Source organism: Chiloscyllium plagiosum, unplaced genomic scaffold (assembly GCF_037043375.1).
Source record: "Chiloscyllium plagiosum isolate Xiang-an unplaced genomic scaffold, Cpla_swu_hap1 HiC_scaffold_4, whole genome shotgun sequence".
NCBI lineage: Eukaryota > Metazoa > Chordata > Chondrichthyes > Orectolobiformes > Hemiscylliidae > Chiloscyllium > Chiloscyllium plagiosum.
In genome coordinates this window covers 47196332-47219971 of record NW_028270142.1, presented here as the reverse complement: position 1 = coordinate 47219971, position 23640 = coordinate 47196332, and the positions used below count along the sequence as shown (strand labels likewise).

The 23640-nt window shown below is 41.3% G+C and overlaps 1 protein-coding gene across 1 annotated transcript; it reads right to left on the bottom strand.

Annotated features, from left to right (window-relative positions):
- Window positions 1–278: 278 nt before the first annotated feature.
- galr1a (galanin receptor 1a) lies at window positions 279–23640 on the bottom strand. The gene is made up of 3 exons (XM_043688627.2): window positions 22987–23640; window positions 12167–12232; window positions 279–596 (listed from the first exon to the last, which is right to left on the bottom strand). Exons 1-3 carry the CDS (start codon window positions 23638–23640, stop codon window positions 279–281), a joined length of 1038 nt encoding a protein of 345 aa, XP_043544562.1.

Here is a 23640-nt window from a genome sequence, read left to right as displayed (position 1 = left end):
CTTTCCGAATAAACATGCACAGACATCTCTTCCTGCAGGTATCCTTTGAATGTCAAGGGCAAACTTTGTTCTGAATTCTACTCTCATGTTGTGCCTAATATCCTCCTGAACACTGTCACAGCTTCGTGATTGCTCACTACCAAGCATCATGCTCCAGAGAAATCTGCAGTCTTTGGCTCCAGTAACTCAATAGCCTGTTTGCACTAACATAAAATACATGTATGGTGAATATTACAGTATTACCATCTCCCGTGCTACATCTTACCCAGATTCACCACTCACACATTGGTACAGCTGGTAGATGGCATGACTTCAGATTGTGTTCGATATTCCTTGCCATCATTTAAGGGAGAGGTGCTGCGGATCTTACATTTGAACACTTGCTGGTAGGACTTGCGGAAATTCTCGGAAAGGAAGGCATAAATGATAGGGTTGACAGAGGAATTGCTGTAAGCCAGGCAGTGTGCGGCTATCCTGAAGGCAAAGGAGGCATCCGTGAGTGGGAAACTGCCAAACTCAGTCCACAGGTTGATCACATGGTTTGGTAGCCAGGAAACGCAGAAGACGACAATCACCACCAGCACAGTTTGGGCAGTCTGGAGAGAACAGGATAGAAAAAGAAAGGAAATAGGAAGCATTTGTTACTTGAGATCAATCAATAAGTTCTTTCATTGTTTTTCCTTCCCATCCCCTGTTTCCTTTGTTCCTCATTGATGCAGCTGCCCACAGCAATAACTTGCAAGCAAAAAGCACTTTTACTTGAGTAAAAAAGCCCAAAGAGGTTTCTTGGAACATTATCAGACAACATTTACTTCTAAGCTCAGGGGTTCTCTCCCTCTCATTTCTCCTTTTAGCCAATCCTGAAATCAAAGAAGACTACTGTTCTCACTAATTTTTCTTTCTTGTGTACAGCATGTTTGATGCATTGTAGATTCCTCTTGCTTACTACATACCCACACACTTGCACATTAGAAGAAGTGTTGACTCGCCAATCCTGTTTGTTACATTCAAGATTGTCACGTGTCCACACACTCACCAGCTTAAAGGAAACCTTGCTCTGGTGGTTTTATTGTATTACAGGTGCTGTATAATTCCAAACTCTTGTTCATTCGCTCTTTCTCTGGTTAAAGGAATGTATTATAGCTGGTTTTATGTTGCCTTCATCCCAGATGTTCATCCAAAACAGTAAACACCATTGAAGGAAATGAAGAACTTGAATTTATGTAACATAATTTCCCACATCAGGCTGTCTCAAAACTATGTCACAGCCAAAAAGTAAGTTTGAAATGTAGTCAGCATGAATGCTATTAAGTGCATACGTAATCTCTATTTCATTAAAATATATTGAAAACATATTTGTCTAAAATGACATCAAGCAGATTTTTCCACATGACAGCATTTAAACAGTTGATTGGAAGAGGAAGATTAGAGAACAATAAAGAGATTTGTTTATGAAGGTGTGGTGCATGGCTGATTATGAAATGAATACTTTGCATCTGTCTTCATCAAGAAAGAAGATGCTGTTCAGATTATGGTGAAAGACATTTGGAAGGTTTAGAATTAATAAGGAGGAAGTATTAGACAGGCATTTTGTACTTCAAGGCACCTGGATGGGATGAAATGCATCCAAGGCTACTGAAAGCAGTCAGATTGGGAATTGCAGACACACTGTCCTTCATTTTCCAACTTTCACAGACTCAGGGATGGTAGCAGAGGACTCGAGAATCCCAAATGCTACACCAACATTTGACAAAATGTTACAGTGATCCCAGTAATTATAGAGCTTCAGTGAGGGGAATTATATTAGAAAAAATGATTTGCAACAAAATTAATAGCCACATGGATAAATGTGGCTTAATTAAGGAAAGCAGATGGATTTGCTGAGACAAATTATGTTTAACTAACTTTAGTTTTTTTATATAAGGTAACAGAGAAGGTTGATGAGAGTCATTCTGTTGATGTGATGTGCATGGACTTCTTGAGACATTTGATAATGTTCCCCAAAACAGACTTGAGAGAAAAGTTAGAGCTCATGGAATAAGATGCATTAGAATATGGATACAAATTTGGTTGAGTGACTGGATACAAAGAGTAGTCCTAAATGGTTGTTTTCAGATCAGAGGAATATGTATTGTAGAATTTCTCAGGGATTAGTATTAGGACTTTTATTCTCCCTGTTATATTAATGACCCTTGGTGCGCAGGGTAAAATTAAATTTGCAGATGGTACAAAATTTGAAATTATTGTGAATTAATTATTATGAATAGTGATTAATTTCAAAAGGACAGTCAGGTTGGTGGAATGTGTAGGCAATTGGCAGATGGAATTTAGTGCAGACAATGTGCAGTGATTCACTTTGGTAGGAAAAATGCAGACAGATACTGTAAAATGAAAGATGTAATTCGAAAGGGGGTGCAGTAGAATAGGGACCTGAATTTCTATCTGCATAAATCATTGAAGGGACAAGACAGTTCAGAGGGTAGTTAAGGAATGCAGTAACCCAGGCTTTACAAAAGCCGAGATTACAAAAGCAACAAAGTTGTGAAATGATTCACAAAAATGATCCCAGAAATGAGGAATTTTCACTATGTGGAAAGGTGGGAGAAATGGACTGGTTTTTATTTCTTGGAGAACAGTCAAGAGAAGATTTGATAGGGGCAGTCAGATGCAATTAGAGTTTGGACATAATAGATATGAAGAAATGGTCTGAGTTGTGATGTATTGTTGTGCTTGTACAGGTTGTTAAGAGGTCATTTTTGGAGTACTGTGTACAGTTCTGGTCGCCCTGCTATAGGAAGGACATTGTTAAATTGGAGAGTGTTCAGAAAAGATTTACAAGGATTTGTTGGATTTGAGTTATAAGGAGAGGCTGGATGATCTGGTACTTTTTTCACCAGAGAGTAGGAGGTTGAGGTCTGCCCTTATAGAGGTTTATAAGATCATGACTGGCGTAGATAAGGTGAATAGCAAAGGCATTTTCTCTAGGATAGGGCAGTTCAAAACCGGAGGACATACTTTTAAAGTGACAGGAGAAAGATTTAAAAGGGACATGAGGGACATTTTTTTCACAGAGTGGCTTGTATGTGGAATGAACTGCCAGAGGAAGTGGTAAATGCAGTACAGTTACAACATTTAAAAGACTTTGGACAGGGACATGAATAGGAAAGGTTTAGAGGGATACGAGCTAAACACAGGCAAGTGGGACTAGTTTAGTTTAGGAAACCTGGTCGACATGGATGAATTGAACTGAAAGGTCTTTTCCTGTGCTGTATGTCTCTCCAACATGGGGGCGAAGCAACTGAATGAGGGACTCATTATGGTGGGGTAATTAAAAATTAGGATGCACAAGGGATCACAATTAGACAAGCACTGTAATCCAAGAAGGTTATGGGCCAGAAGGAAATTCCATAGATAGGGACAAGTTAATGCCTAGAAGGATTTGAAATCAAGAATGAGTATGTTAAAATCAAGACATTTATTGACAGAGAGCCAATGTAGGTATTCTCAGTATGTAATCTTCCATCATATGGTTGATAGGGGAACAGGACTTGCTGTGAGCTAAAACACTGGCAGCAGAGTTTTGGATAGTCTGACATTTACGAAGGTTAGCAAATAGAAAATAATGAATAAGCATCTCAAAGGCAGGTGAGGCTGCTCACAAAATAATAATGCAAAGGAGGAGAAATACAGTAAACTCACATCTTTTTTCTTTCTCAGAGCATAATTCAAGAGAAGATCAGAGATTCTGTGAAATCTCCAGCTAAAACTCAAAGCTTGAGCCAAGCCAAACTGTCATGAATGTGAAGTACTCCACAAATTCTTGAATATGCTAAGATACGGTCTAATCTTTAACTTTCTTGATAACTAAAGTACATTGCTTCCAGCATTGAAAATGAAATTGATATTTCTGTAAAAAGCACTCATAGCATTTCTAAGAAGATTCCTTTTCACTTTAAAATAAAAAAGCTTTTCCATTCGGTGTTATGATCAATTCCATTAGTACCTCACCAACGTAATATGTAACCAAGGAAACATTACTATTCAGTACTTCTTTTGATCAGCATTGTGTTGACTGCTGTAGAGATGTCTGTCTCTTTCTTAATAATACTTTGTAAGTGTATCAAAAGTAGTATGAGGCAGTATCTAAGGTCAGGCATAAAATGAGATTCCATACCATGATTACAAAGTCTTGTTTTTATTCTCACAATCATTTACACTCAAAAATCTGTAACTTGAAAACCAGTAGCCCCAGTATTTCCTTGAACACCATGGATTGAATCTTTTTCTCAATCTAACTATGCAGCAGAACTGCTGCAATGGTGAGCTGATGATGGGGAGCCAATGGGTAATGGACCAATTATCCATCAGTTATTTAAGTTAAGTGTAGGAGAACCAGAATAGGGAATAAGATAGATTACAGTCAAATTAGATGCAGAACATTGTATTGTGTGAAGAAGGCAGGCAAGGAGATACCGAAGAAAAGCAGGAAGATTAAATTTAAATATATTCAATTTGAAGCATGAACCTCTTGGAACGATTTCCTAGTTACAGGATTGGGAATCAATTTTTTTGTTCTAGTCTTATTGGAATGGAGCTGTTGAGTGGATTTTGCAGAATATTTACTACACTATTAATTGTGTCCTTACCTCACAAAATGCTACAAAGTTCAATTAATACAAAAAGGACAAATCCAGCAATTCATTGGAGCTCACGGGGAGTTTGATGACAAGATCCTGGAAGCTCAGTGCAAATCATGCAGGAGTGATTCATGATCATGACTGATCCACTTCTTCATCCAAACCAATGAATGATTTACTCTTAAAATTGCAGCCAGTACCCAGTCAGGAGGAGCCTGATTTACAGGAAGGTCCTGGCTCTCACTTAGGGCCAGTCTGGCAGACCCAAGCAATGGGGGTAGGATTGGCAAGGCAATGAGCAGGGTAAATGCTGGACCATCTGAGAAAGAATTCAGTGGGAAGGGGCTTTATGCCCCCAGTGGGTACAGGGTACCTGATCTGAAGACAACTGCACACAGTCCACCGATGATGGCTTGACCTGACACCCTGGATACTTGGTAGCAACCTGCCCCATATCGGGTAAAATACTGAAGGGCGGGTGAGAGAGGGTAAACAACTGCTGCCATGACACTGAATTGTATAGCCCCCTTTCCCCCACCCCCCCATCACCTGCCAACCTGCCCTCAGCAGGGAAATTCCAGCCCTAGTACCAGTCATGTTGGCCATTTAATTATTGTTTTCTGCCTTTGAGAGAAGGAAATCTATCATCCTTACCCAGTTCCCCTATACCTTCTCAAGGTGAATAAAAGATGAGGAAGATAATGGCAACCTCCCATCTCACAAAACAAAGGATTCTGTCAAGATGGTCGACTCTATGTTAAGTATCGCCAGGTGTTGCTGAAGAACTCCACTCAGGTATTGCAGTTAGATTAGCAGGAGGAGAAGGTGCACATTTTGCTGGCTTCTGTTTTCTGTTGGCCCAATTCTTGGTCAGCTAAGCTCTTCATTTTTACTTGGCTCCTCAACGTACCTCCAGAAGTCACAGCAATCACTGGCTATCTCTTTGTAATCAGTATCAATGTCCACTAACTTCAGCTCTCACTGATCACAGATTAGCTGCTGGTGAAGGTATGGAAGCCCAAACGTTTGCAACCCAGTGAACAGTTCATTGTGCAGAAGGTCTTTGTGTATCGACCAATGAATTTGGCTGAGCCAGCGTAAAGATCATGGCCTTAGCAATGACTATATGCAGTTAGCAAATTCCAGGAGCTCTGTCCTGACAAGAGGTTCTGAGGTTAGTTCTGAGACAGAGAATGTGGAATGAAAGGTGCACTGCGGATTCAATCTTGGTACAATTTGATGTTCTCAATCAGGCTGCCATTGTTCCACACCCACTTAGGCATAACAGCCTCAGCTTTTGTGATGATTCCAGCATCAACTGACAGATTGCTGTTGATTGCAGACCCTCAGTGTCACGATCAAAAATGCTTTAATAGCGATAAATGGTTGTGTGGCAACATCTTGGATCATAATATGTGCTTACTTGTTGCAGATGGTCAAACCAAGCACTTACCAATGTGAGAGATTTTAACTATTTGAAGCTGATAGTGATCCTCATTATGGAATGGTGGTGTTACTTCATCACCATAAAGCAGCTCTCCAGTAAGAACTTAGCACAACTTTGCCTTGTTTATTAGACAAGCAAGGCTGAACAGCTTTCCATCAGCTCTGATATGTAAGTAAACATCCTATGTAGATTACCTGACAGCATATGGCAGCAGTAAAAGAGAACATTAAGCCAAAGACTGTTGATGCCAGAACTCAGTCGAGTTTGACCAGATTGTGAATATTAAAGGGATCCTCAGTTGCTTTGAAATAGCTGACTTTACCTATTGTGTTGTCATAGAAGGAGATCGCACTAAGCAGCTTAAGTGGTAGCCAATTTTCTGAAGAAAGGTCATACCAGACATGATACGTTACCTTTATTTCTCTCCACAGATAATGCTGAATCTCTCCAGCATTTTCTGTGTTTGTAGCCAATTTTCACCAGCAGCTTAAATAGACTGTCTCTGTTTACATGGCTGAAGAAAGAAAAATCAGGACCTGAAGAAAAAACTCACAAACAAAGACAAAACCGATAACACAGGGGCATGGATAAAGAACTTATCAGACCGAACCCTATCAGACACAAAAAAAGCGGTACTAGTAAATGGACTAAATTTCAATTACCGAGACGCTGACAAGAAGGATTTCCTAGAGGCATTAGAAACCACATTGAAGGACAATTCATGGAAAAAAACACAACAAATGATCAGACAGACAGTTGCACCTACTCTTAGCTGAAAGAGGGAAGGAAACAAACTGAACACACAAGAAAAGAAAGCCCTAGGAAACCTCAAAAAAGACAAAAACATTGTTATATTACCTGCAGACAAGGGTCGGCTCACAGTCATCCTGAACAGAAGGGACTACATAGAGAAAGCCAATGCACTACTCGCAGACACCAACACCTACCAACAGGTGGCGCTAAACCCAACCTCACAACTAGGAAACAAAATTACATACTCCTAAGAAAATTACACAATTCCGGACAATTAAACAAGATGGAATTCCAGAAAAATGCAACCAGGCGGGACCAACACCCCACAATTCTACGGACTACCAAAAATCCATAAACCAGGAGCCCCCCTCAGACCCATAGTCTCACTACCCAGAACACCAACTTACAGACTGGCCAAAGAACTACATGCAAGACTGAAATACCTAGTAGAAGAGTCACAGCACTCCATCCACTCCACCCAGGAATTCCTAAAAATCATCAAAAACACCAAAACAGAGGGAGACGAAACAATGATCTCATTTGACTGTTCACCTCCATCAACATCGACCTGGCAAAGGAAACACTTACCACACTTTTAGAAGAGACCATCGCACATACCCCAACCACCATCAATCACATTACTAACGAAAACATCATGAAGCTAGTGGACCTGTGCCTCACCACCCACTTCACCTTCAATAATATAATCTACAAACAAACCAACGGCACACCCATGGGTTCTCCGCTATCAGGATTCATAGCAGAAGCGGTAATGCAAAGACTAGAACAAACAGCCCTACCAACCATCAAACCAAAAATCTGGGTCCGCTACGTAGATGACACCTTTGTCATCACAAAACGAAACAAGATAGAAGAGACATTTAACATAATCAACAACACCCTCACAGGCATAAAGTTCACCAAGGAGGAAGAAACCGACAACAAACTCGCATTCCTGGATGTCACAGTCGAAAGAAAGGACAACAGAGAACTACAAACCTGCGTATACAGAAAACCGACAAACACTGACCAAATACGTAACTATACCAGCAACCATCCCAACACATGCAAACAAAGCTGTATCAGAACACTATTCCAAAGAGCCACCACACACTGCAGCACAGATGGACTTCAGAAAACAGGAGAACCACCTATACAACGTATTCGAGAAGAACGGATACTCAAAAAATACAGTGCACAGATTCCTCAAGAACAAACCATGACAAGTAGACCAAACACAGTCAGAAATCCTAACCACCTTATCATACATCAAAGAAGTTTCAGAAATGACAGCCAGACTACTAAGACCCAACGGAATCCTAGTAGCACACAAACCCACCAACACTCTCAAACAAAAACTAACAAACTTAAAAGACCCAGTACAACCCATGGACAAAACCAACGTCATCTACAAAATTCCATGCAAGGACTGCCACAAACATTATGTAGGACAAACAGGAAGAAAGTTAGCCACCAGGATACACGAACACCAGCTAGCCACAAAAAGACACGACCCTCTCTCCCTCGTAGCCCTACACACGGATGAAAAAAACCACCAATTTGACTGGGACAACATATCTATCCTGGGACAGGCTAAGCAAAGACATGCCAGAGAATTCCTAGAGGCCTGGCACTCCAACCAACAACGCCATAAACAAACACATAGATCTAGATACCATCTATCAACCCCTCAGAAAACAAACAGGAAATTACATCACCACAAACCCCAGGAACCCCATCCAAGACAAACATATAAATAGAAAGCAGGAGATAACAGCTTCACTTCACTTGGAGATCGCCACTGATGATGTTATCTCGCCAGGTAATGAAACGTCTGGATATCAAACCTACAGCTCAGTGAGCAAAGCTACACCCTAAACCTCAACCTAAGCTACAAACCTGAATAACTTGGTGAAATTGATGAAGGCAATATATTATTAGTCTGCTTTGTTCAAGGTATTTCTCCTGAAGCTTTTGGAGTAAAAGGCTCATGACTAAGAATGTCAATTATCAATCTTCCTGTTCTAAAACCACGCTGGGATTCAAGGTTGTGCATTCAGCCACAATCTGCACGCTTACACGGGCAATATGGTTAAAAATAGTTCCCAAAATGCTAAGCAAGGAGATGACTCAACTGTTGGTACAATCACTGATATACCCTTTTATGGAGTCGAAATCATTGCACATCATGTGTGTGGTGGGGCACAGGTCTCTCTCTCTCTCTCCAAAACAGAGAGAAAGAAGGTTGTGCAGATATTGCAGGAGTGCTGATTTCCCATGTGAACTCGCAGTACAGCATCGGCACCTGGAAATTTGTTAATGGAAAGTGAATTAACAGCTTTACTAAGCTCTTCCACCATGAATTTAATATACACTCCATCATTACAGGCAGGCTTTTATTGGTATCTAGACCTTCCATGGTTAAAGTGTCCACTCCAAAGTGCAACTGTTCCACCTAACTTTCCAAATGTTAGTTGCTGTTAGTGACGACCTCTAATACCTTTGTTTGCACTTAAGTTCTTATCTTTATTGATGGACTTGTTTGCCTTTTTGATTCTGGCATTGACTGGGTCAAAGAACGTTACGAATGTCAGGCAAAAATGCAACTAGTAGTCACTGTTGGACTTTACTTCAAGTGGGTGTTAGTACATTCAGAGTCTTCTCATTCAGGTCTCTGTTATAAATAATGGGAGTAGGTTGTATGGTTTCAATGACAGGCTCCAACACAGTGATGTTAAACTCAAATCTGTTACTATTACTTTCCAAATACTGAGACAACAGAATTGGAGATGGAGTGTCTAGATATATTCCATTTTGCTTCTACACACTGTGAGAAATTCCAGAAAACATCTAATCAATAGAGCTGAGAAACTGTTGGGTTTTATTTGGGTGGGCAAAATGAGTGACATTAAATACAAGGAAAGAATTTATTGTTTTTGAAAAACTTTGAGGTTACCTGCTGTTTAAATGCTGACTATACCAATGGTTCCCACATGCTGTCAATGATTAACAATGAAAGCATTGTGTCATGTGGAGGTGCTGGCATTCAGATATGTACAAAATCTGTTCAGGTGGATATTATAAAACATGAAATGACACTATTTGAAAACTAATGTTATGCTGTCTTGATTTCTTAAGTATTATTCCTCATCTAGCCAACACCACCAAAATAGAAACGAGTTGCTTATTTATTCATTTTACTTGGAAATGGAAAGTTACAATTGTTATAATAAATTTTATAAGTAATCCATTAGTTATGCAGTGGTTGTCTGAGAATCAGATGGGGTACTATGTGATTGGGAGCATTTCTTTTCAAATGCTTAATTCCCTCTTAAAGACATTGATTGCCTCATCTGAACATGGATGATGCCGTGATATCTTATGTTGATACTTGGCCTGAAAGGAAGTGTTGATGATGCTGAGTTAATTCAAAGATGAAAGATCAAGATGCCATTCACAGGATGGGAGATGAATGTACACTAATTGATTTTCTGCTTGGTGAGGACAGTGGAACAATATGGTGAGCAGAATACCTAATGCTCCACATGCAAGTGTGACATAAAGGCCCTAAACATTGATTCTCATGCATGGGAGACATTCACTGAGAATGGAGAAAAGTGAGAGCATCACCTGGAGGCTGACATGTACCACCAAAGTAATTAGTGCTTACAGTAACTTGCCAACTGGTGCCAACACTGCAACCAACAACTCATAACAACACCTCGTAATCACTGCATGTGTGCTACATGGGTAGAACATGACTCGCCTGAATTAGTCTTTGTAGCCATATGAGGTTGCCCTGTCCATGTGTTACGTGTTAGGTTCCTGTGACTGCTCTTGACGAACTTTTGTCTCAGTGTTCACCACTATTATTCCTTACCATGATTTCTAGCTGTTAAGCTAACTCATAATATGAAATTAACTCGTGTCGTTGGGGCTGATTGCCTGCCCCTCGTCTGCGGTTATGGCAGAGCCCTGGAGAAGGAACACGCGATGTCCACAAACATCCTTGAGACTTTCAAGAAAAGGTGGGCACAGCAGGGAGTGGAGTGTATTATTTCCCCCTCCAACTCTACTTTGATTTGATCCCTGTTTGATCACACAGCATTGCCCTCTGAGAAGAGCACTGCTTATCACTGGCTACTCGGGAGTTTCCTTTCTTCCTGGTATGGCATATAAATAAATATTTACACACTTGTTGTTTTTCACTGTGAAAAAAAAGAAAAAAAATGAGGCTAAGGAAGTTATGTGGTTTATCTGTTTTTCACTATTGAATGTGGAGTAGCCTTTAGCAGACTCTAATGCTTTGGTACATGCTTTCTTTCAAAGAAATTTTGGAACAAACTGTGGTTGGTACCCCAGCTACAACATTCCCTCATGTTTCTCAATAAAGGAGAAAGTCCTATTCATCTTAATATTTTTCTCAGAACTGGCAGATAACACAATCCTACCAATCATCTTCACTGAATTAAACCATTTCAAGATGAATCCAAAATGTATCTGAAGATATTATTGCACTTTTACAAAGATGGTAATGAATCATCATCCAATTGCCATGTCCATAAGTCTTTGCCTGAATTATTGCTTCTTTACCTTACACTAGACTACCGGTCTATGCATACTGGCAAAATCGTTTCAACTCCTGTATATCTATTCTTAATGAATGCTATCCTCTATCAACAGCAATTTGCATTTATACAGCACCTTGAATATAGTGAAACTTTCCAAGGATCTCCACAGGACTGTTAGAAAGCAAAATTTGACTCTGGGTCACATAAGGAAAAATGAGGACAGTTTGGTCAAATAGACTGGGCGACAGTTTAGGTGGCAAAGTGGTTAGCACTGCTGCCTCACAGCGCCAGAGACCCGGGCAACTGTCTGTGTGGAGTTTGCACATTCTCCACGTGTCTGTGTGGGTTTCCTTCGGGTGCTCCAGTTTCCTCCCACAGTCCAAAGATGTGCAGGTTAGGTGAATTGGCCATGCTAAGTTGTCCATAGTGTTAGGTGAAGGGGTAAATGTAGGGGAATGGGTCTGGGTGGGTTGCTCTTCGGAGAGTCGGTCTGGACTTGTTAGGCCGAAGGGCCTGTTTCCACACTCTAAGCAATGTAATCAGATAGATTTTAGGAAGAGTCTTGGAGTGTGTGAGAGAGAGGGTACTGAGGTAGGAGGGATTAGAGAAGGAATTCTACAACTCAGGGCTGACAGTTGAAGTCAAAATCACCAATGGTGGCATAATTAAAATGGGGACTGCACATGGGGCCAGATTTGGAGGAGCACAGAGATTTCAAAGGATGTAGGATTGGAAAAGTCATCATGCAATCAGCTTACCTTCTTCTTAGATGTTTCTGATTTCTTCGACATATTACGTAATTTTTTGTGCAAGTGATTCAGCACCTGAAAGTAGTAGAATATTACCATAAGATTGCTGAATAGTCTGCAATTAACACAAGTATTTCTTTTAGTTATTTTCTCAAAAAAAACTAAATTAGCGATGAAAATTGAAAATGCTGCTAGCACTCAACAGGTCACACATCAAAGTTGTTAAAAGCTAGTGTTTCAGTCCAAGTGACCTTACATCTCCAACAAGAGAAAATGTAACCATTTCTTCCTTTGATAGTCAATGGTATTATCATTGCTGAGTACGTCCACTATCAACATTCTAGGCATTACTATTGACTAGAAACTTGATTTAACTAGCCAAATAAATACTGTGGCTGTAAGGATAGATCAGAGGCTAGATTGGCTGAGACACATAATGCACCTCCAGTCACCCCAAACCTGTCTACCATCCACAAGGCAGTGTGGCAGAATACATGTGAATACAATTTACATGTTGCATTGCAGTAACTTACCTTGGTGTCTTCACAGCCTTCCATGATGTATGAGCATTCTGCTCATCATGTTCCATTTGCAGGTTTTTATTCTGAATCTGCCCATAGTTCAGTATTAAACTATGTAGGTCATTTTTGCCTTCTCATTTGCCCTGAACCATTGCATTTTTAGTGAAGCCAACACAATTTTTTCCTATTTGAGGAGTGCATCTTCCTTGGCATGATCTCTGAAAAAGTTGCTGAGCACTTTCCTGGGAAGATAAGAAGGCAGATATTCTGCTTGGAACTTTTCTCTTCCCAGTCGCCTCAGCATTTAAGATCAGACTTGCATTTGTCGTAACTATTTGTTCACCAATCATTGTTTCACTTTGAATTATATCAGTTTTAGGTTTGTCGATTAGCTCAAATGGATGTACAGTTTATTGTCTACCTTATTGCTTGTGTTGCCTTCAAAGATTTGCTGATTATAGTGTAGAATAGTCATTTTATTGTCATGTGTATTTTTACAAAAAGCAATACATTGGAAAGTTTGATAAGTCGCCATACCACGGCACCTAAATTAATGACAGAAATCATAAATTAGAAGAAGAAAAAAAATAAAAAGTTCATCACAGTTCAAGTAACGGCTCCAGGGTTCGGGGTGCACTGGAAAACCAGGCCAAAACTGCCTGACAGGGCTGGACCAAGATCTCAGCTCCAGGATTGGACCTTCATGTTGGGCTGCTAGAATATCCGGAATCTGCTGAAGAAGACCTCCATGATGGGTCAAGGCATCCACGCCGCAGCAAGAATACACTCCACGTTGTTACTGCCCCTCCTGGACAAGATCACCACACTGGGAGACTGACCCTCCTGGTTGAAACCGTCACACCAGGAGACTGCCCCACCAGGAGCCTGGGCTATACCGCCATTCTCTGCCGTTTGAAGCCACCTCATTGCTGGGCCTGGTCTAGGAAAAGCTGCCTGCAGTCAAAGTCATCAAAAGAAGGTAAGGGGACCAGAATAAGTGGAAATATTTTTAAAAAGCATAGAAAGGGGAAAGGAAGTAAAGTGAAAAGATTGACAAGCTCCGGGCTCATCTTATTATTACAGTCTGAACTCTCTTCAATGTTGATAACAATGGACAACATTTCTATCATTCCAATATAGTCTCAGATTTCCATTTTGTATTCCATTTCTATGCTACTTAACTATGTGATCAGCCTGCATTGCTCGCAAGACAAAACTTTTCACTGTGCCTCAGTACACATGACAATAAATTCAATTCAATTCAGTTTTGCTGGGAGTGTGAAACCAAATTCACCTGCCAAAACAGTCAATCTAACTGCATTCTGTTTTCTGTTTAGATTTTGTCTTAAGTCGACACAGGCCAAAAAAATCCTCTACCAGTTGTCTCTTGACCAGTTGCTCTACAACCAACTGTTCCTTAACTGACTGTTCGATTGCCCATTGTTCCATGGCTAGCTGATCCTGGACCATTGTTTCATGATGTTAACTAGTTTAGTAAACTTTTGACACTTGAAGAAGATGGAGGTCAAAACATGGTTTCATACTCAATAGCAAAAATATTAAATTCTAATCTTAGTGGATGATGAAACAAGACTCCCACCAGTGAATAGCTAGAGGCCATTTTATATGGGTTATCGTTCATTATCACCTTCTTTACTACCTATTCTTGTCTCACAAATATGCTGCCTCTCACCCTCCCACCCATCAAACAGAAAGTATGTGGGCAAGTATTACTGACACAAAAGTCTGAGCGATTACCTGACAACTCCAGCTCACTGCTTGCTCCTCCAGAGCTCCATTTTGCTCTCCCGCCACCAACATCTCAGGGCATATTGCACGGGCAGTGCTCAACAACCCCCCACCCATGCACATTAGTATTTAATACATTCCATTGTCATTGCATCATCATGACATATCTTCTGTCCATTAGCAATATGCATTTGCATTTCAATGCTGCAAGTTTGACAGATGGAGTTTAATTCAGATAAAAGCGAGGTGCTGCATTTTGGGAAAGCAAATCTTAGCAGGACTTATACACTTAATGGTAAGGTCCTAGGGAGTGTTGCTGAACAAAGAGACCTTGGAGTGCAGGTTCGTAGCTCCTTGAAAGTGGAGTCGCAGGTAGATAGGATAGTGAAGGCGGCGTTTGGTATGCTTTCCTTTATTGGTCAGAGTATTGAGTACAGGAGTAGGGAGGTCATGTTGCAGCTGTAAAGGACATTGGTTGGGCCACTGTTGGAATATTACGTGCAATTCTGGTCTCCTTCCTATCGGAAAGATGTTGTGAAATTTGAAAGGATTCAGAAAAGATTACAAGGATGTTGCCTTGGTTGGAGGATTTGAGCTTTAGGGAGAGGATGAACAGGCTGGGGCTGTTTTCCCTGGAGCGTCGGAGGCTGAGGGGTGATCTTATAGAGGTTTACAAAATTATGAGGGGCATGGATAGGATAAATAGACAAAGTCTTTTCCCTGGGGTCGGGGAGTCCAGAACTAGAGGGCATAGATTTAGGGTGAGAGGGGAAAGATATAAAAGGGACCTAAGGGGCAACTTTTTCACGCAGAGGGTGGTATGTGTATGGAATGAGCTGCCAGAGGAAGTGGTGGAGGCTGGTACAATTGCAACATTTAAGAGGCATTTGGATGGGTATATGAATAGGAAGAGTTTAGAGGGATATGGCCGGGTGCTGGCAGGTGGGATGAGATTGGTATGGGATATCTGGTCAGCATGGATGGGTTGGACCGAAGGGTCTGTTTCCATGCTGTACATCTCTATGACTCTATGACTCTATAATAGCACCTTTCATTGTTATCCTGTTGCCAGGCTACTTTACACGCAATGACAGGCATCTAACTCATTGGTTGAACTCGGATATACCTCACTGCTTCTCAATTGTGCACTTAGCACTCACTCTCTTTGTCCCTGCTTCAATGCTTAGCCTTGCGCAGCCAGGCCTTATCTTGCCCTTTGGTGCCTTACCCACTAAGAAGAGCATTAAGGCTCTCAGAACGTCTATCCGGGCTTGCCTTTTAGCTCAGATCCAAAGCCAGGTAGCTAGTTATGGTCACCAGCAGTTATCAATCAAAGAGTTGGACATGATGTTTTATGCTATCGTGCTATATTAATCTCATATCAGGACCATTAGCAGTCACAGTACACAACAAATACCCTACACATGTTTCAAATGAATAGCCATGTCTCATAGTGTCAAGAGAGTGGTCTTCAGAAAGGTCCAGCAAGACACCTTTCAGTTAGGGAGTTGGTGCAGTAAGACAAGGGCAGCCTCTAATATAAGTCCGGATGTTTGAGCATGGTCAGTCAAGGTCCTCAAGGTGGTCAGGGTCAGGCAAGTCTTGACCTTTACATTCCAGGGGTGGGCTACTCAGCTCTGTGAGTCCAATATAACCAGTCCAGGGAATCCCAGGGAATGTACAGATATAATTCAGGGGTTTGCTTACTCAATGTTCAGGGATTTCTGGCTAAGTCAGTCATGGGGGTGGGCTATGGTCTGTCCTTAGGGTCAGTAAAGTCAAGGGTGGGGGCTATCAGGAGCCTCTGTTGTGGGAGAGAATTTGGGAAACTTTCTTGTGGGGATTGGAGGCATACATTCACGGGATTCAGGAGGTCAATTCAATATATAATGGGGGAAGGGGAAACAACAGTGAATGAAGGAAAAAAAGGTAATGAGGGAGAGGGAGTCATCGACAGTCAGTAGTTCCTTGGCTTTGATAGGGGGACAGATCCTAAATAGAAGGGTTGAGTGGGGACTCTTTTCTTTTATTCAGTCGGGGAATGTGGATATCCCTGGCTGAGCCAGCATTATTGCCATCCCTAGGTGCCCCGACAGGGTGGTGGTGAGCTGTTTTGAGAACCATGACAGTCCATGTGCTGTAGGTAGACCCACAATGCTGTTAAGAAGGGAGTTACAAGACTTTGACTCAGCGACACTGAAGGAACAGTAATATATTTCCACATCAGGATGGTGAGTGGCTTGGAGGGGGACTTGAAATTGGTAGTGTTTCATATATCTGCTGCCTTTAACCTTTAAGATAAAGTGGTCATGGGTTTGGAAAGTGCTGTCTAAGGAGCTTTGGTGAATTTCTGCAGTGTATCTTGTTGATAGTACATACTGCTGCTAAAATAACAAGTGCAAAATGAAGATGAAATCGGCCGTGACCACATCCAGAGTGAGTGGAATAAGTTAATTCATTCTGAGAGGGAGGCAGATTCACTTTTAGATTAGATTACTTACAGTGTGGAAACAGGCCCTTCAGCCCAACAAGTCCACACCGACCCTCCGAAGAGCAACTCACCCAGACCCATTCCCCTACACCTAACACTGCAAGCAATTTAGCATGGCCAATTCACCTAACCTGCACATCTTTGGACTGTGGGAGGAAACTGGAGCAAACCCACACAGACATGGGGAGAATATGCAAACTCCACACAGACAGTTGCCCGAGGCGGGAATTGAACCGGAATCTCTGGTGCTGTGAGGCAGCAGTGCTAACCACTGTGCCACCATGCGCTTTTGAGTGATGACAATCCATTCAGAGGGCAACTGCATTACACAGACTCCCATACAATAATAATGGAAAGCCTTGGAGGGCACTACAGGTTGTGTGAACCTTAGGCATTAACTGGCTGTCTGGAGTCCAAATCCTTGCCCTGAGCACTTTTGATGGTATCACACAATATTGGAAATTAATATCACTAATGGCTATAATGCATTAGCAATGTTTTGCCACCTGTAAAGATTGACCCTACTAGCAATCACCTACCATTTATGTGTAACCTGCTATGGTGCAGGAGAGACTCAATTCACACACATCAAATATCATGCAGCACAAAGACTAGATGGGATTTGTACATTCAATGTTGCAGTTGCAGTTGTAGCTAGTCGGAGACTCACACATGCACAGCTGATGAAGAAAGATGAATATATATTTACAAATGTTAAAACTTATTTACATTAGTGTGTCACTGGTGCCACCTATGTGCTCTCAGAAGGTTTTCTTTCTTTCCCTCTCACTTTGTCTTGGTGCAGCCTTGTGTCTATGGCTGAACTAGACAGAGTCTGCCCTAGAGTGGAGTCTGTTTGCCTTTGTGGTTTGGTTTGGCAAGGCTATGATATGTGTGTAGAGGCCTAGAGGCATGCATGTATTCTTCTCAAAATCTCACACAGGGTTGAAAGTGCAGGCAGGGTGGAGGTAGAAGGTCTAGCCACCTCTGAAGTGTCCCATGAAGACATATCTGGTGGGCCCTGTAGGTGTCTCCTCCTCTGGCAGAGTGCCTACCCACCACCCTTTTCCTTGTAAGGAAGGGGCAGTGAGCTCAAAGACCCTACCCCCCTTTTGCCTTGCCATAGCCACTGAGCACCAGTGGATAGAGCAATGGAGAGTAGATTGATGCACATGTCTACCAGACTCTGAGACTGCTGGACCTGAGTCTTCTTGGCAGCCTCAACCTGTCTATTGAGGCAGTTAAACACTTCCATGCCTGAGACCACAGGGTCGCAGTAAGTGAGTGAGCAGACAGTGCAAAGGCCTTGCAGAATTGATGAGAGAGACTGAGTGAGAGAAGATGCTGCATGCTACAGTGAGAGTGGTAGAACATGAGCCTTGCTGGGAGGTAAGTGCAGTAGAAGAGATATAATAACAGTGAGATAGCAGAGAGAAGGCGATGGCACTCATACTGATGGAGAACACTGGGTATTTCTCTGGACCTCTGATGCCTCACTGATCCGTGCAGCAATCTTAGAGAATCTGGCAGGCCATGGTGTGATGCCCTCTGCTGCTGGTCCTGAGGGACAAGGCCTGTTCTCACCTGCACCACCCCATCACTGGGACTTTCAGTTCACTGACCTCAAAGTGAGTTGCTAATTTCTCCTTGTCTGCCAGTGTCTGGCCAAACATCTCAAATCTTGCAATGCGGCTGTAAACGACCAGCCCTTTACCAGGTAAGGCGAGTGGGAGAATCAGGCTAGCAATTATACAGGTAAAGTGCTATTGAGATGCAGTACCTAGATAATGAGGTGAGCTTGGGATGATATCATGAGAAAATTAATTTGTCCTCCCAGATAGAAGCTGTCCATGAAACTCAACAAGAAGTGACAAATAGCTCATTTCTGATAAGATTCAGGCCAGAAACCAAAAGGAGGACTCTGTTTGATTTAATCATCTAAGATCCTAAGCTCTGTCCACACGTCTACATGATATTGACCTAATGGATAGTGCTTAAAGCCTTCCTCAGTGTTAACCCTTCTAACCACTTACATCCTTGTACAACATTCTAAACCTGCAATCTCTACCTAGAAGAACAACAATAGCAAATACATGAGAAAATACCTACTGCAAGTTTCCATCCAGGCTACACATTATCATAAATTTGGAACAATACCATGGTTCCATCGCTGTTTCTGGATCAAAGTCCTGGAACTCCCTTGCTAACAACACTATGTGTGTACCTACATTAGATGGACTATAACTATTCAAAAAGGAAACTCACAGAAGGAGAAATTAGAGGTGGACAATAAATGTTGGCCCACGCAGAAATGCCCATATCCCATAAACAAATGCCATTTAATTATTCCTGCCCTTCATTCTATATTGTCTCTGCACTCCATCTTTCTTATTTGCACTTGCTTCGTAACAGCTTTACTTCCAGATTTCCACTACCTACATAGAATCATAGAATCCCTATAGTGTGGAATTAGGTCATTCAGCCCATCAAGTCCACACTGACCCTCAGAAGAGCATTCCACCCAGGGCCCAAACCCCTACCCTATCCCTGTAACCTTGCATTTACCATGGCCAATCCACCTGCACATCTCTGGACTTGAGCATCTGGAGGAAACCCACATAGACACAGGGTAAATGTGCAAAGTCTATAGAGACAGTCGCCCAAGAGTGGAATTGAACCTAAGTCCTTGTTGTTAAGAGGCAGCAATGTTAACCACTGAGCTACCATGCCATTGCCATTGCTTTAACTGAAATTTCCTTAAAAATCCTGGTGATTTTTTCCAATGTTTAAATCTTTTGACAGGTAAAACTGGAGCTCCAACAACAACTGACACAAAGTGAGCAGAAAACATTGCATCTGATACACTTCCAAAACCAAACAAACCACCATTCATAATGCTACACATGGAACTCAACAGGTAAGTAACTAAGAAATGAGTTCACCTTGTCTGTAACTATATTTTGTAATCAAACTCCAAGCCTAAATAACAACATTAAAGCTGTGATGATCACATTTTCAAATAAAAGAGCTAGGCAAATTACAAGATTGAAAGCTGTTGTATAATGCATGAAAGAATATTGCTAATAAAATTTCTGTATTTTTAGTAAAATAAATCTGTATTAACTTGAGTTTTTTATATCTTTTTATAGAAAAATGTTTATTAAGTTAGGGAAAATTGATATACTGAAGGTAATTCCTACAGTGTCCCATTGTTCAGAGCTGTATGCAAGTTTCTACCTTTTGGCATACACAGAGGTGTACAGCTGTAGGTAGAAGGAAACAAAATTTAGAAATGCAGATATGTGCTTATCATTGCAAATCAATGCAATTATCTAAAAACCTGACAGCACTTTCGTCCATTGTGCACAGATAAACTTGGGGAGTTTAATTTACGAAAGTATAAAGGATTAATGCAGTTATGAGGCTGTATAATACTGAGATAGAGAATGCAACAATTGATGCAACAATTTACATTTAAATGAAAATCTCTATCCCTTTATTTGGATGGTTTGAAAACCTGTAGTTCCCAAACAATTTAAAATGCGAAACTAAATCAATATTTTACGAGCTACTGCACTGGTGATCTGAAGCAATAGAATATCTATAATCCATCAAAAGGTTTCAGATAGTATTGAATGGGAGGAATGGTTTCAATGGCAGGAGGGTCAATTTCATCATGACAGAGAGTTAAAATAATTGTCAAAAAAGTCAGGGCAGAGAAGAGAAAAAAATATATTTACAACATGAATTTTTATGATCTGAATGTGCTACCTGAAAGTTTTTTATTTGTTTGTGTTTAAGTCCAATGTGATTCTTCTTCAGAACCATAGATGCTGCCAGATCTGATGAGTTTCTTCAGCACTCTGCTTCTATTTCAAACCTCCAGTATCCATCATATTTTATTTTTATAAAAACAGGAAGTGTTCAGATTCCTGGTGAAATGTTCCAATATATCTTGTTCTGAAGTCATAACATTTCTCAAGATTGGTAATCAGGAATGTTTTTAACCTGAACTAGATCATGCTGATTACCATAAAATCATCTGAATACTGTATTGCAGCATCAGTTTACAACAGAAGCAGCTAAATGTTTCTCTGGCAGTTAGTGATCATCACATTAACCCATACTCAGAAAGAACTTCTCAATTCAGTATGTCAAGTGAAGCCATGTTTTACAATAAACATATTTAAAATCTCACTGGAAATGAGCACAAAACGTTATTTCCAGTGCTTCTACATAGAGTGATCAGAGAAATTGCTGCCTTTAGGTGAATAATCAATTTTGAAAGCAATCAAAACATTCATCTCACTTTCTGCTGAAAATGATTGCAAGTTGATAATGGGGAAACTTCTGCTATCGAGTATAAACATCGAATACTCCTGGATGAGTGACAACCTGGCCAGGTAGAAAGCAGCATCTGCAGCTCCTCAGCCATGTAGCTTCATTTCAAATTCTGAGAAGATTCCTGTTTAACCAGTGTTCACATTTTCCACTTCTCACACCAAGTATTCTTACAGTGATCTGTTATTGGAGAGCCAATTCACTGAAATGTCAGCAGCAGTTCTCTGTACCTGGATTAAGACTGATTAGGTTAAAAATAAATCATTTCATTTAGCATCCTTTGAACAAAGAGAAGGGTGGTAGAGAGAAATGGAAAGACAGCTTTATTTCATAGTTATAGCCTGGAAATGAAATGAGCTATTCAATGAAGATCAAGAGTGATGAGAATGTGGAATAAATGATCATAGGGAGACGATATAGTCAATAGACAGATATATTTAGGAGGAAGGTAAAGAATCATATGGAGAGAAGGCAATAGAAATGTATAAGCATTAGATTTAGATGAAGAAAGATGGTGAAATCTCAAGAGGCATATAAATGCTACATGGGCTGCTTTATGCCCCATGTCCAATGTAGTCTTCTGTATTTGGTTAGTTCATTCATTGTAACAACTATTCTCAACAACTGATTGCAATTTTTAAAAAATTAGTTTAATTTGTGACTTTTTTCAGGATGTGTCAATCCATAAGTTTTTTTTTTCTTTCCAAAATTGCCTTTTATTTTAGGAAAGTCTGGTTAGATCTGTTCCTCACAGAACGGGTTGAGCTTAAGGTCTTAAGTGATCATGTAAAATAGATCTGAATTTATGCTTTTGTTTGTTCTTTCATGAAGATGGCAAGGCTGGCATATATTGTCCATCTCTAACTGCCCTGGAGGAGGTAGTCATGGTGAGCTGCCTTCTTGAACTGCTGCAGTCCAGGAGGTGCAGGGACACCCACTGCTCTGTAAGTGAGGAAGTTGCAGGATTCTGAACCAGTAATTATTAAAGCAGCTCACATTGGCAAAAGAAATTATTCACCTACCCATCCACAAAAGTGATGCAAACATTTGCACTTGCGTGTACGTCTGTGAAGTTTAACAAGTATTGCACTAGCTGAAGCTCATTATTTCTTAAACTGCAGTCTTGGACTGAATCGTCACAATTTAATGGTCACTGTCCAACAGGAAGGAATTCAGCAGATTGCAATCTGAGGGGTTGGGTAACAATGCCTCAGAGTCAAACTCCAATGTTTTTGTTTTCTTCATGTACTCCTGTACAGAACCGAACTACTTTAGTGTATATGCATATAAATATTTATTAATAAAATGTATTTTTTGAAATTTAAACAAAAACCTTCAATCCTAGCTGAACTTACAAGATTGATGTTCACTTAATCTTCACCCTCGCCCGGCGCAGCGTGTGTGTGTGTGTTTAATTTACAAAATCCAGTCAGCAAAGAATATGGATTCCCAGCAGTCGGAATCATCAACGTGCCTTCACAATAATATACACCTTTCCTGCTTTCACTGTCCTTTATCCCATGGAATGACAATGAAATCGGGATAAATTCGACTTGTAGCAAAGTTATCTGGGCATGAGGTGAGGTTGGAAAAAAGTGCTTTGAAAGATAGGGATGATTCCAAAAGAATGAATGAGTTTAATTCCACCACAAAACTATAACCACTTAAAACTATTAACCAGGGGCAGCAGGTTGGAAAGTGTTTTGTTTTTCATTTCTTAACCTTACCTTGGCGTAACAGTAGCAGATGAGAAGCAGGGGCAGTAGGTAACCCACCACGAAAGTGGCCACCTTGTAGATCTGCCTGTGACTGAGGACGCTCCAGTTCTCCCAGCAGAAGGGACCCTGGTCTTTCTTGCGAACCAGCATGTGATAGTAAGCGACCGGCGAAGCGGTGGCCAGGGACAGGAGCCAGATGAAGATGACACTGAGCACGGCGTTCCTGGACACCCGAATGCAGGATGACTTCCGCGAGTGGACGATGGCGATGTAACGGTCCACGGCCATGGCCGACAGGGTGAAGATGCTGACCAGCACCGACACGGTGAAGAAATAGTGGACGAACTTGCAGATGAAGCCGCCGAAGATCCAGCGGGGCAGGACATAGTAAGTGGCCTGGAAGGGGATGCAGAACAGCAGGTAGGAGAGGTCAGCGATGCTCAGGTTGAGGATGAAGATGTTGGTGGTGCTGAGCGCTTTGCCCGGTGTGCTGCGGGCCAGCACCGTGATAACCAGCGAGTTGCCCAGGACCCCGAGGCAGAAGATCAGGCTGAAGATGAAGAGGACAATGAAACTGTCCACGCTGATCTGCTGCTGCTCTCCTGCGGCCGACTCCCCTGCCGCTGTCTCATTGCTCTCTATACTGCTTTGGTTCTCGTCCAT